Source organism: Xyrauchen texanus, chromosome 13, assembly GCF_025860055.1.
Source record: "Xyrauchen texanus isolate HMW12.3.18 chromosome 13, RBS_HiC_50CHRs, whole genome shotgun sequence".
Lineage (NCBI taxonomy): Eukaryota > Metazoa > Chordata > Actinopteri > Cypriniformes > Catostomidae > Xyrauchen > Xyrauchen texanus.
This window is the reverse complement of record NC_068288.1, coordinates 39195608-39210905: the sequence shown is the minus strand read 5'-3', so window position 1 is coordinate 39210905 and position 15298 is coordinate 39195608. Positions and strand designations below refer to the sequence as shown.

At 39.7% G+C, this 15298-nt stretch overlaps 1 protein-coding gene across 1 annotated transcript in view; it reads left to right on the top strand.

Annotated features, from left to right (window-relative positions):
- The window catches only part of LOC127653928 (metabotropic glutamate receptor 4-like), a 303514-nt gene extending 289583 nt beyond the window's left edge, over positions 1-13931 (top strand). The window contains exon 11 of the mRNA XM_052140793.1: positions 12610-13931. Within this exon, the coding sequence (XP_051996753.1) occupies positions 12610-12659 (50 nt within the window). The 3' untranslated portion in view covers positions 12660-13931. The remainder of the gene's footprint in view (positions 1-12609) is intronic.
- The last annotated feature ends 1367 nt before the right edge of the window (positions 13932-15298 follow it).

The window sequence follows — 15298 nt, the reverse complement described above, 5'->3', positions numbered from 1 at the left end:
GGACAGGGCCAGGTCCCGGAGGCAGAGCTGAGAGGGGCTCTGGAGACGAAGCTGTGGGAGGTTCTGGAGGCCCAGGAGGCGGAGCCAAGAGAGGCGGACCCATGGAAAGCTCTGGAGGCTCAGGAGGCGGAGCTGAGGGAGGCTCTGGAGGCTCAGGAGGCGAAGCCGTAGGAGGCTCAGGAGACAGAGCTGAGGAAGGCCCAGGAGATGGGGCCGAGGATGGCTCAGGAGGTGGAGCCATAGGAGGCCCTGGAGGCAGATCCCTAGAAGGCTCTGGAGTCTCTGGGAGCAGAGCCGTAGGAGGCTCGGGAGGCGGAGCCGTAGGAGGCTCGAGAAGCGGAGCCGTAGGAGGCTCGGGAGGCTCTGAGGGCAGAGCCGTCGTAGGCCTGGGTGGCTCGAGAGGCAGAGCCGCAGGAGGCCCGGGAGGCGGAGCCGTAGGAGGCTCGGGAGGCTCTGAGGGCAGAGCCGTCGAAGGCTTGGGTGGCTCGAGAGGCGGAGCCGCAGGAGGCCCGGGAGGCGGAGCCGTAGGAGGCCCGGGAGGCTCCGAGGGCGGAGCTGCCGGAGGTGGCACCGTAGGAGGCTCTAGAGGCGGAGGCTTGGAAGGCTCCGGAGGTGGAGCCGAGGCCCAGGAGGTGGAGCCGAGGAAGGCTCAGGAGGCGGAGCCGAGGAAGGTGGCGCCGTAGGGGCCTTTAGGGGCGGAGCCGCAGGAGGCTCGGGAGGCGGAGCCGTAGGAGGCTCGAGTGACTTGAGGGGCGGAGCCCTGGAAGGCTCAGGAGGCTTGAGGGGCGGAGCCCTAGAAAGTTCTGGAGTCTCTGGGAACAGAGCCGTAGGAGGCTCTGGAGGTGGAGCCCTGGAAGACTCGAGAGGAGGAGCCCTGAGTGGCTCGAGAGGTTCGAGAGGCGGAGCTCTGAAAGGCTCGAGAGACTTGAGGGGCGTAGCCCTGGAAGACTCGAGTGACTTGAGGGAAGGGGCCCTGTAAGACTCGAGGGACTTGAGGGAAGGGGCCCTGTAAGACTCGAGGGACTTGAGAGGCGGAGCTCTGGAAAGCTCGGGAGGCGGGGCTCTGGAAAGCTCGGGAGGCGGGGCTCTGGAAAGCTCGGGAGGCGGAGCTCTGGAAAGCTCGGGAGGTGGAGCTCTGGAAAGCTCGGGAGGCTCGGAAGGCGGAGCTCTGGAAAGCTCGGGAGGCCTGGAAGGCGGAGCTCTGGAAAGTTCGGGAGGCGAAGCTCTGGAAAGCTCGGGAGGCTCGGAAGGCGGAGCTCTGGAAAGCTCGGGAGGCGGAGCTCTGGAAAGCTCGGGAGGCTCGGAAGACGGAGCTCTGGAAAGCTCGGGAGGCGGAGCTCTGGAAAGCTCGGGAAGTGTTGGGTCTTGGACGGTAGAAGCCACAGGCGCTGGCTCTGGGACGGTAGAGGCTACAGGCGCTGGCTCTGGGACGGTAGAGGCTACAGGCGCTGGCTCTGGGACGGTAGAGGCTACAGGCGCTGGCCCGCTGACCGTGGCAGGCGTGGGCTCTGGCTCGCTGACCGTGGCAGGCGTGGGCTCTGGTTCGACAGCCGGAATCACGAGGGGTGGTTCCTTGGGCGCGAGTTTCCTCAGCACGAGACTCATGTACTCCCTCCACGGGTGGTCTCCGGGTTTCGCCGCCTCTCTCCGCCGGGATGACGGTAACCCGACCCAGTAGATGGTCCTCAGGGCGTTGTCGGCGAACCCGGTGTGGATGGCAATCGTGGAGAAGAGTCGTGAGTACTCGCGGAGGGGAAGATTTGCCTCGGCCAGTTCAAGGAAAACCGCTGCTAGATCCATAGGTGGTCTATCGTTCTGTAACGATGCAGGAGGAGGCAGACAAGGGGTTGGATCCAAATGCAGTGATTTATTTAAACAACAGTGAAAACTACACGGGAAAAACACAAACAAAGGAAATACCCGCGATGGGGAAACAAAACGTAAACACGGAAAACATGAAAGGCAGAACCGGCAGGATGAACATGGGGAAGAGCACGAAGACAGGCGTCCACAAACATCAACGATAGACAAGGGAATGGAGAACAAACAGGGTATATATACACTGGATACAAGATGATGACAAACTACAATCAGGTGAGCACAATGACACACGGCTGGCAGTGATGAGTGCTGGGGATCATGGGAAATGTAGTTCTAACACGAAGACAGTGAAACACGGGGCGGACAACAAGGAAAACGTGACATGGACTTTGAACAGAGACGGGAGAAACAGAAAACACGGGACAGACAACAAGGGATCATAACAAATATACATGTAGGCACATTTCCCATCCATTACTTTTTCACAGTTTCTAGCTGACAGGTGTCAGAGTACTAGTAAGCGTTCACAGTCGGTGATGTTGTAGACTAGCATGTGTCTCTGAAGCACATGATCTCACATTTCCTTTCATCTCACCACTGGTAGCACCAAAGGTAACTAATCAAGAGGTGTACTAGACATATTTGATGTAGCTAGTTCACGCATATATTTACATAATAACCACAGCCAGAGTTAAATTCCACCCATTAGTATATTTGCAAAAGTCAGTACTAAGTATATATGGCATATTTAAGCAAACAGATTGGTTACATGGAATCAGTATTGGAACAAAATAATAAAATTCTAAATCAAACTGCTAATTGCAATGTATCAACACCTCCTTTGATATCGATATTAACTTGCCTGAAGCCAGGGGGGCTTTATACATTGTGCTATATATAGATCTGATATCAAACATTCAAATAGTGCTCCTTAGTTTCACAGTGTTAATGTGCAATTTATGCTATATGTCTTTTACAATGTTTGTAAAAGCAGTAATGTCCTCTCAAGTTTAAAGATGTGTTTGCACTTTATCAGGGCAACAGTCATTTGTACAAGTTGAGTCTGGTGATGCATGCAAACAAGATCACAGAGAATAATGTGATGTTGCCAGTAACAGTGTGTTACAACCTTGCCAAAGAAAATAAGGATCAATATCAAGGTCAGTCGATCAAGCTCATGGCAACATTATTTTAAGCGTAATTCCTCATGATGCCTGTAAGCATAAGCGGTTTTCTCTTGGGTGAGTTGTAAAGATGATTAATAACAATATGAGTCTGGTTTACATCAGAAAAGTGATAAGTTGATTTGAGAGATGCTCGTTCACAGTGTCTTGCGTGTTTTGGCACAATATGGTATAGTTCCTGCTTCTACCAGCAGGGACCAGTCCTGGTTCTAGAATCAAATCTCTGAGGGTGCTTCTGAAAATATCGAGGGTGCTCACTAATGTGTAAATAAATATGTAGGAAATGGCTCCTTATCTTCAACAATCTGAAAATAGTGCCAGTTTATGTTTTTTTACACATCACCAGAAACGCATCACCCGAGATTCAGCAAAAAATAAAATCAATCATTTCAAAACATTATCCAACACCATTTCAGAAATGCACTGACTTGGTATAACTATGTTATAGCATAAATCTATGAAAATGAAGAATAGTATTTTTGAATGAAGACAGATTTTTCCATTTGTCTTATGATGTTGGCTGTTACAACTAACATGTGCTGAAATTTGAAAAAGAGTAAAGTGCTTGCTAGCTTTTATAACAGAAAACTTCAAAGGAGGAGACATCAAAATATGTACAGTTTATGGAAAATAATTAGTTATGTGGAAGGATGCAAAGTATGCCTGTCAATAGGGGCCATGGACTAGGGGACACATCACCTAAATTGGAGAGAAATAAAGATTAAAGGTTAAGTGCCTAATCTATCTTATCTAGCAGTACAGAATCAGGTATGATTTTAAATAAACTAGTCATTCTCCATGAAATAGTATTGCATGTTACATAAATAACTGACAAATGGCACAGAAATGTACAGTTAACATTCGTCATATAAGTCAACAACAAAAAGCTTTTTCTTATCATCATTCAGAACAGCTGCAGCCTCCTAGATCGACTAGGGTATTTTTCTAAGCACATCACCTTTAAGGGCTCTTCCTCACCTAGGTCACTCGGCAGCACTTAATAGGGTTTGTCGCCCGGGTGTGCAAGTTGTATCAGGCGGTGCGAGAGAGGTTGTAGGTCATCGGTAGGTGGTGTTGTTTGATAGCTTAATCGATGAGCATCTTGCATAGTGGTGGTTTGGGCTGTATTTAGCTAATTTCTTATATCCTTAATAAGAATTATTCATCGTGCAACATGGATGATGAATATTTTAATGCTACTGTAAAACCCAGTCTCACAAAGTCAGTTAACGAGTTTCTGAGCGGGACGCACCTAACAGTCAAGTGGAAAAATTAAAGAGATACGCACACTTATGCCCATCACGCTTGCAAACTGATGAGGACACGTATCAAATGGCATTATATATGGATAACAAGTGGATATCGGTGACATGGAAGCATGATGAAATTAAGATTCGGATCGGATTTGAAAGATATGAAAGTGTGTGCATCTGTCTGTGTGTCTATTGGCGGCGAAATCTGGTTTGCATATACGCTATTAATAATTTCATCTGAGGGTGCTTTTACATTTGTTTGAGGGTGCTTAGCATGCTCAAGCACCCCCGTAGAACCGGGTCTGGCAGGGACTAACCTGTCCATTTCTGACCCCCTAGGTAGGACATAGTTACATTGCAATTGAAAAGTTGGACTTTTAGCCACTTGAAAGTATATCTTTATTGACACATTGTCTGTTTTATATTATAGGATCATACCCCTTTTCAAATCCTTATTTTTGTAAAAAAAAAAAAAGTTAAAAAAAAGAACCTCTTTTTGTTGAATTCAATATTAATTTTAATTGTTCTTGAGGTCACAATGAAAAAAACAACTGAAAGGAATATTCCAGGTTAAGTTCAGTTAAGTTGAGCTCAGTCGACAGCATTTGTGACATAATGTTTATTACCACAAAAAATGTATTTCGTATCATCCCTACTTTTTAAAAAAGGAAAGAATTTAGGTTTGAGTGTGTGGTGTCTTTACCAGAATAACTTCAGGGCTATCGTATTCCCTACAAGCTCTTTATTTTACATCTTCACAACTCTCTTCCGCTGCTCTCAGTATCCTCTATATATATTCAGTACACAGCACCATCTAGTGTTAGGTATACTTTCAATATACAACATATTCCCTTTTCTGTAAAATAAAGCAATTACCATAGTACTAGAATATCGGGGGAAAAAAAACGCTAAATCACTACTCAGTTATCAACAGTGTGTATAACACCTTTTCGTATTAGGGTCGTTTTTTTTTTTATTATCATTTACGCCTTTAACTTACTTTAGTCTGTAGAACAATACACATTACAGAATAGTATTTCAAGTATCACTTTCAAGATATCCTTACATTCCAACATGTTACACTTTCAACATCTTACATGTTCAGAAGAATTTCAGCACAAAATGTCAAATGCTTTTTGTCTTTTGTCTCTTTTTATTTAGATTTGTTTCTCTAATGAACATAGTCTTTAGACCATACAGGAGCATGACACATTCTTATTGGAAGTGTTGGATAGTACAGGTGATCGTACTGGAAGAAGTGTGTATGTTGGGGCAAAAGAGTCCTCAACAAGAGCAGAATTCTCAGAATTAAAAGCAACAGCAGCAGATGAAGCAAGATGACTGGCATTCCATATTTTCCCATCAGAAAGAAGAAATGTTGCTGATCCTTTCGGAGCAACCACTTGGTAAGGCTGAGTAAACTTAGGGTGTGCTTTATTAAGCAATCCTGGTTTCCTAACAAAATATCCAATCTTGAATTTAGGAGGCATTACGTAGAAGATCCGTGTATTGTTTCATTTTGTTTTGAGACTTTTGAATGGAGAGTTTCACATTGTGTGGGTCAATACATGGTGTGATACCTGGTACACCCTTGACATGGAATTTTTTGTCTTCTTTTGTTGACAATGCAAGAGTTCAGCAGGTGAAGGTTTAGTCACAGTGTGTGGAGTTGCTCTGTATGTATGCAGCAATTCAGTCACAAATTATTTCTAATCTATTTCTTCAATGTTATCAGTTTGAAGACAGACTTGAAATACTTGTTAGATAATTTTGTCATCCAATGTATTTAATTTATTTTGTTGATCTGCAATCCCCATCTCGATTTCTAAGAACATCTTTAGAACAGGGAGCAGCTGCAGCTATCCAACAAAAGAAGTTTGGCCTTCATAATTCCACATTACGTCACCAGAGAAGTTGTTGAGAAGCATTCATTATTTCACATTGCCCACTTTGATCCTGAAAGGATCACGTAGCCTTCTCAACCAACTTCAGTATTAGGTACACGCATATAAAACATGGGCCAAATGATAACATAAGTAGAATGCATACAGCAATCGATATAATGAGTGTCCATTGCAGTATACAAATCACAAAGTCTCTGTTTCGTACACACTATTCCTTGGTGGGTAGCATGAGCTAACTGAATGAACTTGGAGTGCAAACTAGCTGGTATGATCACTCAATGTGTACCCCAAATGATGAGTCCATCTTGTATATCTAGTTTGTTCCGCAGACGGTGAAACAGTGCGATGGCAGGATCCAGGCTTTTGGTATTGTGAGGCCATCCTTTTCCAATGAAACCTTGTAGCACGAGGCAAATCTCACATGCATATTTCAGTCCTTCCACAGTAACTGCTCTGAATTCAGGAGACAGAACAGCGATCATGTCAGGTTCTTTGTCTAAACTATGGTCTGTAACAGGAAGAGGTAGATGTGAAAGGCAGTCAGCTGTAACGTTGTCTCGTCCTGGCTTGTATTCCATGCTGTAATTGAAGCACAGGAGACGTGCTGACCAACATGCAATTCTCATGCCTGCTCGTCCCAAGCCTTTTGTGGACAGCAGTGTTGTTAATGGGCTATGATCAGTTGGCAGGGTGAAATGATGGATACGTGCACCATTTTTACTTTGCCCAAACACATGCAAGAGCTTCTTTTTCTACTGTGGAATACTTTCTTTCACACTCAGATAGTGTTCTCGAAGCAAAAGCAACAGTGTTTTCCACTGTACCTTGGCATTGAGTAAGTACGGCACCAATGCCGTAATCTGATGCATCTGTAGTAACTATGGTAGGTCTCGATGGATCAAATAATGCAAGGGCTGGACTAGTAGCAATGATCTGTTTCACTCTATCTAAATGTTCTTGCGTCTCATCAGACCAATGGAAACCAGTGAATTTGCAAAGCAGTACGCAAAGAGGTTGCATTGTTAGGAATGAATTTTGAGTACCAGCCTGCTAGACCTAGAAAAGAGCGCATGGATTGTGCTTCATGGGGCGGCGGTGCTTGGGCATGGCTAGAACATGCTCTGGGTTTGGTTGTAAGCCCGCTGCAGAAATAACATGGCCAAGGAAAGGTAGCTGTGTTTTTCTAAAATGACATTTATCTACATTCAGTTTCAATCCACTGTCATGTAAGCATTTGAGTACCGCTTTGAGTCTTTTCTCGTGTATATCTGGAGTCTCACCATAGACGAATATGTTGTCAAGGTAACATTGTACACTTTCCTGACCCACTAAGATCTGTGACATCATTCTCTGGAATGCACTCGGTGCTGAAGCCAGACCATAAGGAGCTCGTGTGAAGCGGTATAGTCCTTTATGGTTGACAAATGCTGTCAAGTCCCTGCTGTTTTTATGCAGAGGCAGTTGGTGATATGCATTTTGAAGATCAAGCATTGAGAACATAGCAGATCATCGTAAGTCAGTGAAAACTTCCTCTATGTGAGGCGTGAATGTCTATTATAACAGTTCTGTTTGGTTCTCTGAGATCGACGCAATGGTGAATTCTGCCGTCTGTCTTTTGTGTAACCACAAGTGGAGAAACCCATTGAGAAGAATACATTTTTTCTATGACTCCTTCTGATTCAAGTCTTTGTAGCTCTTGAGAAACTGCTTCTGGTATTGCAAATGGTAATCTGCACCATTTCTGTTGGACAGGCTGAACATTCCGTAGCAATTCCCAGTGGCTGGGTCAGGTTAACAGTAGTTTGGCATTCGATAGAAGCATGTGCAATGCATCCATTTTTGATTTCCAGCTGCAGTGCAGTGAAGAGGTCCATTCCTAATATCGGCTTTCCATCTGGCACAACGTAAAAGGAAGCACGTGCACGGTAACCCTGATAAGTCGCTGTAATAAGGAGGCACTCTGTAACTGGAATTGGCTTTTTTAAGTATTTAACAAGGTGAACATTAGGACGTGTAAGAGAAATGTCTTCAAAATGCTGTTGGTACAGGTATTGTGGACGTATGGAAATAGCAGAGCCAGTATCCATGAGTAAATCAACATTCAGTGATTTTCCACCTTCAGTGTATAAGGAGACAGTGCTAGAAAGATATTGTCTCTGCGGCATAGGCAGTGGTGCTTCAATGCTTAGAACTGTTAGTTCAGATGTAGCAGTCTCTTGTATATTACATGTGGAAGTAGAACTGTGGCAAATGCAGGCAAAATGACCAATTTTTCCCAATTTATTTAACTTAGCCTGTTTAGCTGGGCATTTGGGGAAGTTTGCTACATGTGAAGCAGAGCCACAACGAAAACAGTGTTTGTCATCTGTAAAAAACATATGTATTTTTTCCTAGCTATAAAGTTGTTAAATTGTCATTTTTACAGTCATTTTAGGGTTTGTTGACATTGCCTCGTCATGGTAACAAAGTGGCTGTAACTTTACACTGTTAGTAAGTGATATTATCACACTAAAAACATGTTTACACGCATATCCTTTCTTGTGGCTATAGTTTTGAAACAGTGAATATGTTGTAGTTTGTGGATTCACCACATTCACTTCGAATGAAAGTTCCACATTGTAACCCAGATTTTAGCATTTTTTTTAAGAAAAGGAGGGATGAGTCAAAATAGATTTTTATGGTAATCCATATTATGCCACAAATGCTGTCAATTGAATATAACTTGTATTGAACCCTGAACATTCCTTTAATTGTATTTCTGTTTTGCAATGTGTTGTTTTAGTGAGTAAAGTATTACTAATTTTGTAATAGCTAACCATTATAATTTGATAAGACTTCCGGTTTAAGTGTTTCTTAGGATTAGGTAATGTATGCAGCATATTTCTTTAGGCTATATTTGAATGGCATGTACATTTTTTATGATTCTTGACTATTTAGTGCAAGGTCATTGTTTAAAGGTCAGTTTGTGTGTATGACAGTTCAATGGAAAAGGTGCACCCCCATAGATTTTAAATATATAAACCTACATATGCAATTGGTGTCTCATACTGACTGTAGTTATGTTAAACTGTTGGATGTTGCTTGAAAGCTCTAAGATGAGTTCCAGTCTGAAATCTTGGTCTTGGTTTAGGCAGATTGTAAAAACCGTAAATCATGTCTCTAGAATTAATGCTAAAGGCTTAAAGGTGTGTGTTTATATTTGAATGTTTTTACAGTTGTAGTTTGATATCACAAACATAATTTTTCCAGCTCTTGGCACATTTAAAGAGTAGTTCACCCAAAAATTACAATTCTCTCATAATTTACTCACCCTCATGCCATCCCAGATGTGTATGACTTTATTTCCTTAGCAGAATACAAATTAAGATTTTTTTTTAGAACAGATATCTCAGCTCTGCCGGTCCATACAATGCAAGTGAATGGTGATCAAATCGTTGTAGCTCTAAAAATCACATAAAGCAAACATTAAAGTAATCCACATGACTTGATCTGTTTCTCACACACACGTATTATATTGCTTCTGATTATATGGATTTAACCACTGGAGTCAAAGTAATTACTTCTATGTTTCCTTTATGTGATTTTCGGGCTACAAATGTCTGATTACCATTCACTTGTATTGTATGAACCTACAGAGCTGAGATGTTCTTCCAATAATTTTGCATGATATCTTAAATTCTACATCTTAAACAATATTAATATAAAATACACTAAATATTTATATTAGGATGCCATTATTTTATGGTAGGAATTTCTAATCAGAGATAAAATGCTGAAATATGCATTTTGCATAAATTTTCCATCCCTGCATTCCATTCCATTGCCTTGACAAGGACATAGTTACCTCACAATTTGCTGGTACCTGTGAATCATTAAAATGGCTTCCACATTTTCTGGATGAAAAATGTAGCCTTACAGTTAAGGGATCTTTATTCAGGTTGTGAATATGAAGAATAGCACAATGATTTTAAATTCAAGGTTCCTGAGAACCTTTGGATTTGGTATTAGGGGCAATATTGATTGATATGCACAGTACAATACATCACATCTTGTTGTGAATAAAACAGTTGCATACTGCAAGAACACCTCACTTTACAGCATTCAGAATGCAAAATAGGAATCTTGAGTTATGTTTTCTGTAAAGCAAATGTTATTTTCATTGTGAGGCACAAACTGCAATAAATTAACAATGAAGATGAGGAAAGACTTTTAGTATTGTTTGCTGAATCATGTTCCAATTAACTTTAATGGTGAAATTGTGAACGCTATTCATATCAATTAGATAATATTAATTGGGTATAATATTAGGTGTAAAATACTGTGTGTTGATAATTTGCGACATTTCATAAACTAATTCCAAAAGACACAAATATTAAGCATGGCTCATTGTTTAGTGGATACCATTAAAAGGATTAAAGTTTCAGAATTATCCCCATTCATGCAACTGATGCACTGATCGCAGGTTTGTGACTGATGTAATAATTTAACAGTAGAGTGGTGTCTCATTAAGGCAACTACATAACAGCCTGAGATTATCTCATTTGCACACTTCACTGTTTTCAGATAACTGACTAGCATGGTTTAGAAGATATTCAATTGTCATTCTATGTGCACCAGGGGTGACAACACTGAAAGATTGTCTCAGTCACATAAGCTGTACTTTGACATCTGAAAGGCCGACTGATATTAAACCAGATGTGCAGTGCAATGCAAGAAGCTTACTTGACTTCTGGCAAATTAATAGTGATATCAAAGCAGGTGTTTCAACTGGCATATTATGCCACTGACAGAAAAATAAATAAATGATATGTCTGTTAGCTACTGCGTTAAACTACTTTGCCTTTGTAAACTTTAAGACAGTTCCTTATGTTATCAATGGCTTTGAGCACATATCTTACTAAATAACCTCACAGGCTAAATAAACTCTCAATAACCTCTAACTAAAAACACCATGAAATCAAAATCAGAGTTTTGTTGCTTTTAGTGCAATTCTTTTAGATTTAAGGCCACATCTACATGCTAGTCTACACCTTAAAGTCAAAAAAGTCAAATGTTTGCAGATGTGCACATTTAAATGCAAGCCTTTCTCAGAAGGCAGAGGTTGTCAAGGCATTTAATGGGGTCACAGAGGTGTAATTCTCTCTCTCTCTCTCTCTCTCTCTCTCTCTCTCTCATATATATATATATATATATATATATATATATATATATATATATATATATATATATATATATATATATATATAGGGCTGTCAATTTAATTCAGTGCGATTAATTTTACAAAAAATAACGTGTTAAAAAAAATGTACACAATTAATCGCAATGCCCCCAGACCGTAATAAGGAAGGTTTCTGAGAAATGTAAGCTTGTAGTACCACCTGTCTACTCCAGAGGGCAGTAATTGACATTTCAGCTGTGTGAGCAACACGCAGTTTATACAGTGAAGAAAGCAACACTTCAATAGGCAGAACAACACAAACATGCGGTACATTCTTGCGTTCAAAACACTTGAAGTAGCGCAAATGTGAACTAAGAGATCTCAAGATGTGTTTAAAGATTGAGTATTAAACTATATTTAACTTGACACAGTGACCTAAACATTTTATATTTATGACGCAACTCACCCGAGACACTACACAAGCATGTCTGGTGCAGGTGTAAATTGACGGGTCCTTAAACAAGCTCTCATAATAAATCTCCAACTGATTGACAAATTCACTTGTGATATGGATTGCTTTGAACTGTATGACAATGATTTACTTACAGTATGATCAATAATATGGTAATAAACAATACATTGTTTTTTAAAACCGTTTTTTTATTGTCTTATCAATGATTAACTCTTCTGCCACAAGAATTTTAATTATCTGAATATTTGTTTATTTTATATATATAATTTGTAAATATTTAAAGATAACTATGTATCATTATTTCATCATTATATATTGAATTATTGTTATATGAGGGGCTTTCTCAGCAAATATTTGTATATGCGATTAAATGCGATTAATCATGATTAATTAACCGGGACACCATTTTATTAATTCAATAATAATTAAATCGATTGACAGCCCTAATATATATATATATATATAAAAGGAGATTTTATGCCGAATGTGATTTAGGTCTGTTGTTATTAAGCGCAAAAAAATGTCACAAAAGCAGTCCATACAACTGAAAATCTTGCTTTAAAATCTTGCTTTACTATACAGCCGTCACCTTTGACTTTCATCGAATGGAGAAGAGCAGCTTCTGCATTCTGTTGAATACATCCTTTTGTGTTCTGCGGAAGAAAGAAAGTCATATGGATTTGAAACTAAATGAAAGAATATTCATTATTGGTGAACACATTCAGTATGAAGAATTCTAATAATAAATCAGGTTTCATAGTTAACTGCTATGTGACTCTCATTATCTATTTTTGTCATCCTCTCTTATCTCTCCCAGGACTCAGCCCTAAACAAACGTACATCAGCTACAGCAACCATGCAATCTAGGTAAATGATAAAAGGCCACTACCAAATCCCAGAAGTGACCCCCTGGAAGACAGCATTTCAAGATAAATCACTCACGTTAGCCAGCTGGAAGTGAGATACCGGATGTTTGAAGACCCTTCAGACATGTTTCCATTTATGAAGCTTATATAAAGCCACATAGGGAGCACCTGGGGAGGCCATGACTGTTGAGACGGTCGTGCTGGAATGACAGTCTGTCACCCAATTCCATTACAGCTTGCTCTATCTACTCCAGATGTCATTGTTAAAGTGAAACACACTAATTAAGGACCACATGTCAGTGTCTGCTGTTTCATTGATGCTAACACTATGTGGTGGCTAAAAAAAAAAAAAAAAAAAAAAGATCAAAAAATTATAATTTAGAGCTTTTTTCTCTTGTTTTCTCCTTGGTGATGACAACAGCAAAGACAGTGATCATTGTTTACAGATGTTGAGCATGCTGGTTTTGACATCCCGTGCTGTGTTGTTTTTTCTTCCTTTTTCTTTTCTTTTAAAAAAAATAAAAAAATAAAAATACCCTTCTGGAATGCAGTTGAAATATGTTGCTGTATTGTTACCTCACCATGGGCATTGTGAAACCGTTAAAGATGTGCGAAGTGCTCTTTGGAGTAATGTTTGCTTGTGCGTAAGTACACACTTTTGAGAAACTGAAATTTACCCTGTTATCGAATTGTTCTATAGCTGCCACAGTCACCTGTGCATTGCCAAAATCCAAAGTCACAATTTAGAAATGAAGCAGCATCAACTCAGAAAGAGACCCCCAGAAGGCTTTAGATACTGTATTGGAATCTACATCTACCCGGTCCAGAAAGAGCAAGTTTCATTTGGCGAGTTAGTTAAACATAAGAATACAGCTATAAACATTCTGAGCATCAACAATCTCTAGTTGAATACTATAGTTCCAAGATGCTTTGGAGGTAGTAGATGAGGGGATAAAGTTTTCATAACAAGAAATGTCAGGTGATAGAGTGAGATGAGCTGTTTGTCTCTTTTAGATGTTTGTGAAATTAGGATTCAGTTTTTATGATTTGAGTTTGTTTTTGCATTGTTTGTGCTGCAGAATAAAAATGTCTATGTTGACCGTGATAAATGGCAACTTAATGTGTGTTCCTGATTGCTAATGTTTGCGTTTCATTCTAAAAGAAAAAAAATAAGTCAGAAACAGTGCCTGAATCAAAGTATTTGTAAAATAAGACATATGAGATATGTGAAGCATGTTAATTTTATACATAAATAATTTCTAATAAAGAAAGTTTTCAAAACTCATTGTGTTTTCTGAGAAAAAAAAATATCTCTGCAATGCACTTTTATATAATTGAAGAACTTTAATATAGAAAAAAGGTAGCTTTAAGTGTTTAAGTTTTTTTGAATTATTATTATTTAATAATGCTTTCAAAACTACAAACCCAAGGCAGTATGTATAAAAAAAAGAAATTGCATTTGTAGTTACCTTCAAACAGTGATTCTCAACTGGTGGGTTGCAAACAAAAGATGGGTCTCAGGTTTTTTCTGGGTTGCAAAAAGAAGGACAAAAACAACGTTGAATGTAATTTATAGACTGCAACTAACTATGAAATTGTGAATTATTAATATAGCAAAATACGCTTATGAGCTTTCAAAGGGGACAAAAAGGCTTTCCATATCTTTGGTTGACGACATCAAAGGTTGTGGATTCAGTCAAATTCTTTACAGTATTTTGACAATCTCATTTGTCACTTGGCAATTATGGAGGGTGAAAGTACAAAAACAAAAAGAAAAAAAAAGTTCAATAAATAATATAAATAATGTACTGTATAATTATTCTCAATAATGTGGGGTAATGTACATTATTTAAATGCAAATCAATATTTCATGCTCATGTATTTATTTATTTGGTTAGTAGCCATGTAATAAGCAGGATAATGTACAGTCAGCTGGTTGTTATTGCAAAATAAACACTGACAGGGTGATCAGTACCCCAGTGCAAAGTGGACATTTTGAATGTTTAAAACCAGTGGATTGTAGATTTTGAAAATTAAATACTGCATGAAAAGTACTTTAACAATTTGTTAATACGCTACTTTATTTTTTCATCAAAAGCACGTAAGGACTATTTTCATGTGTAAATGGAAAATAAATGATCTTTTGTTCATTTTAAAATGGCATTTTCTTGTTAGAATTTTCTACAAAAACACATGTAGTTCTGTAGATAAGGAGACAACCACACAAGCATACAATGTAAATGAAAATAAATATAATTTGTGGGAGATAGATATCATCTTTTATAAAAGTGACAAATCTATCATAATGTGCATTTCAGAAAGTCCATTATTATGTGTGAGATGTATCTGCCATCAGTGGCAACAGCGCAGTGGAAGACAGGTGCTATAAAGTAAAGTACCAGTCCTTTGACTCGGTGATATATAACGGCATCCCTATCAGACATAAACTATGGCCCATGGTAGGCTTATTTAGGTCTGTCTATAATACAGGACATAAAACAGGGACTTGGAATGCTACTCCATCTCTCTGTCAAAGCTGACAGTGCTTAGAAACTGATGGCACAGAATTTACACTGAAGGGTGGATCACAATACTGTGCAAAGGAGGTCAAGTAGTCTGAGATCAATAAATTGTGGGTGT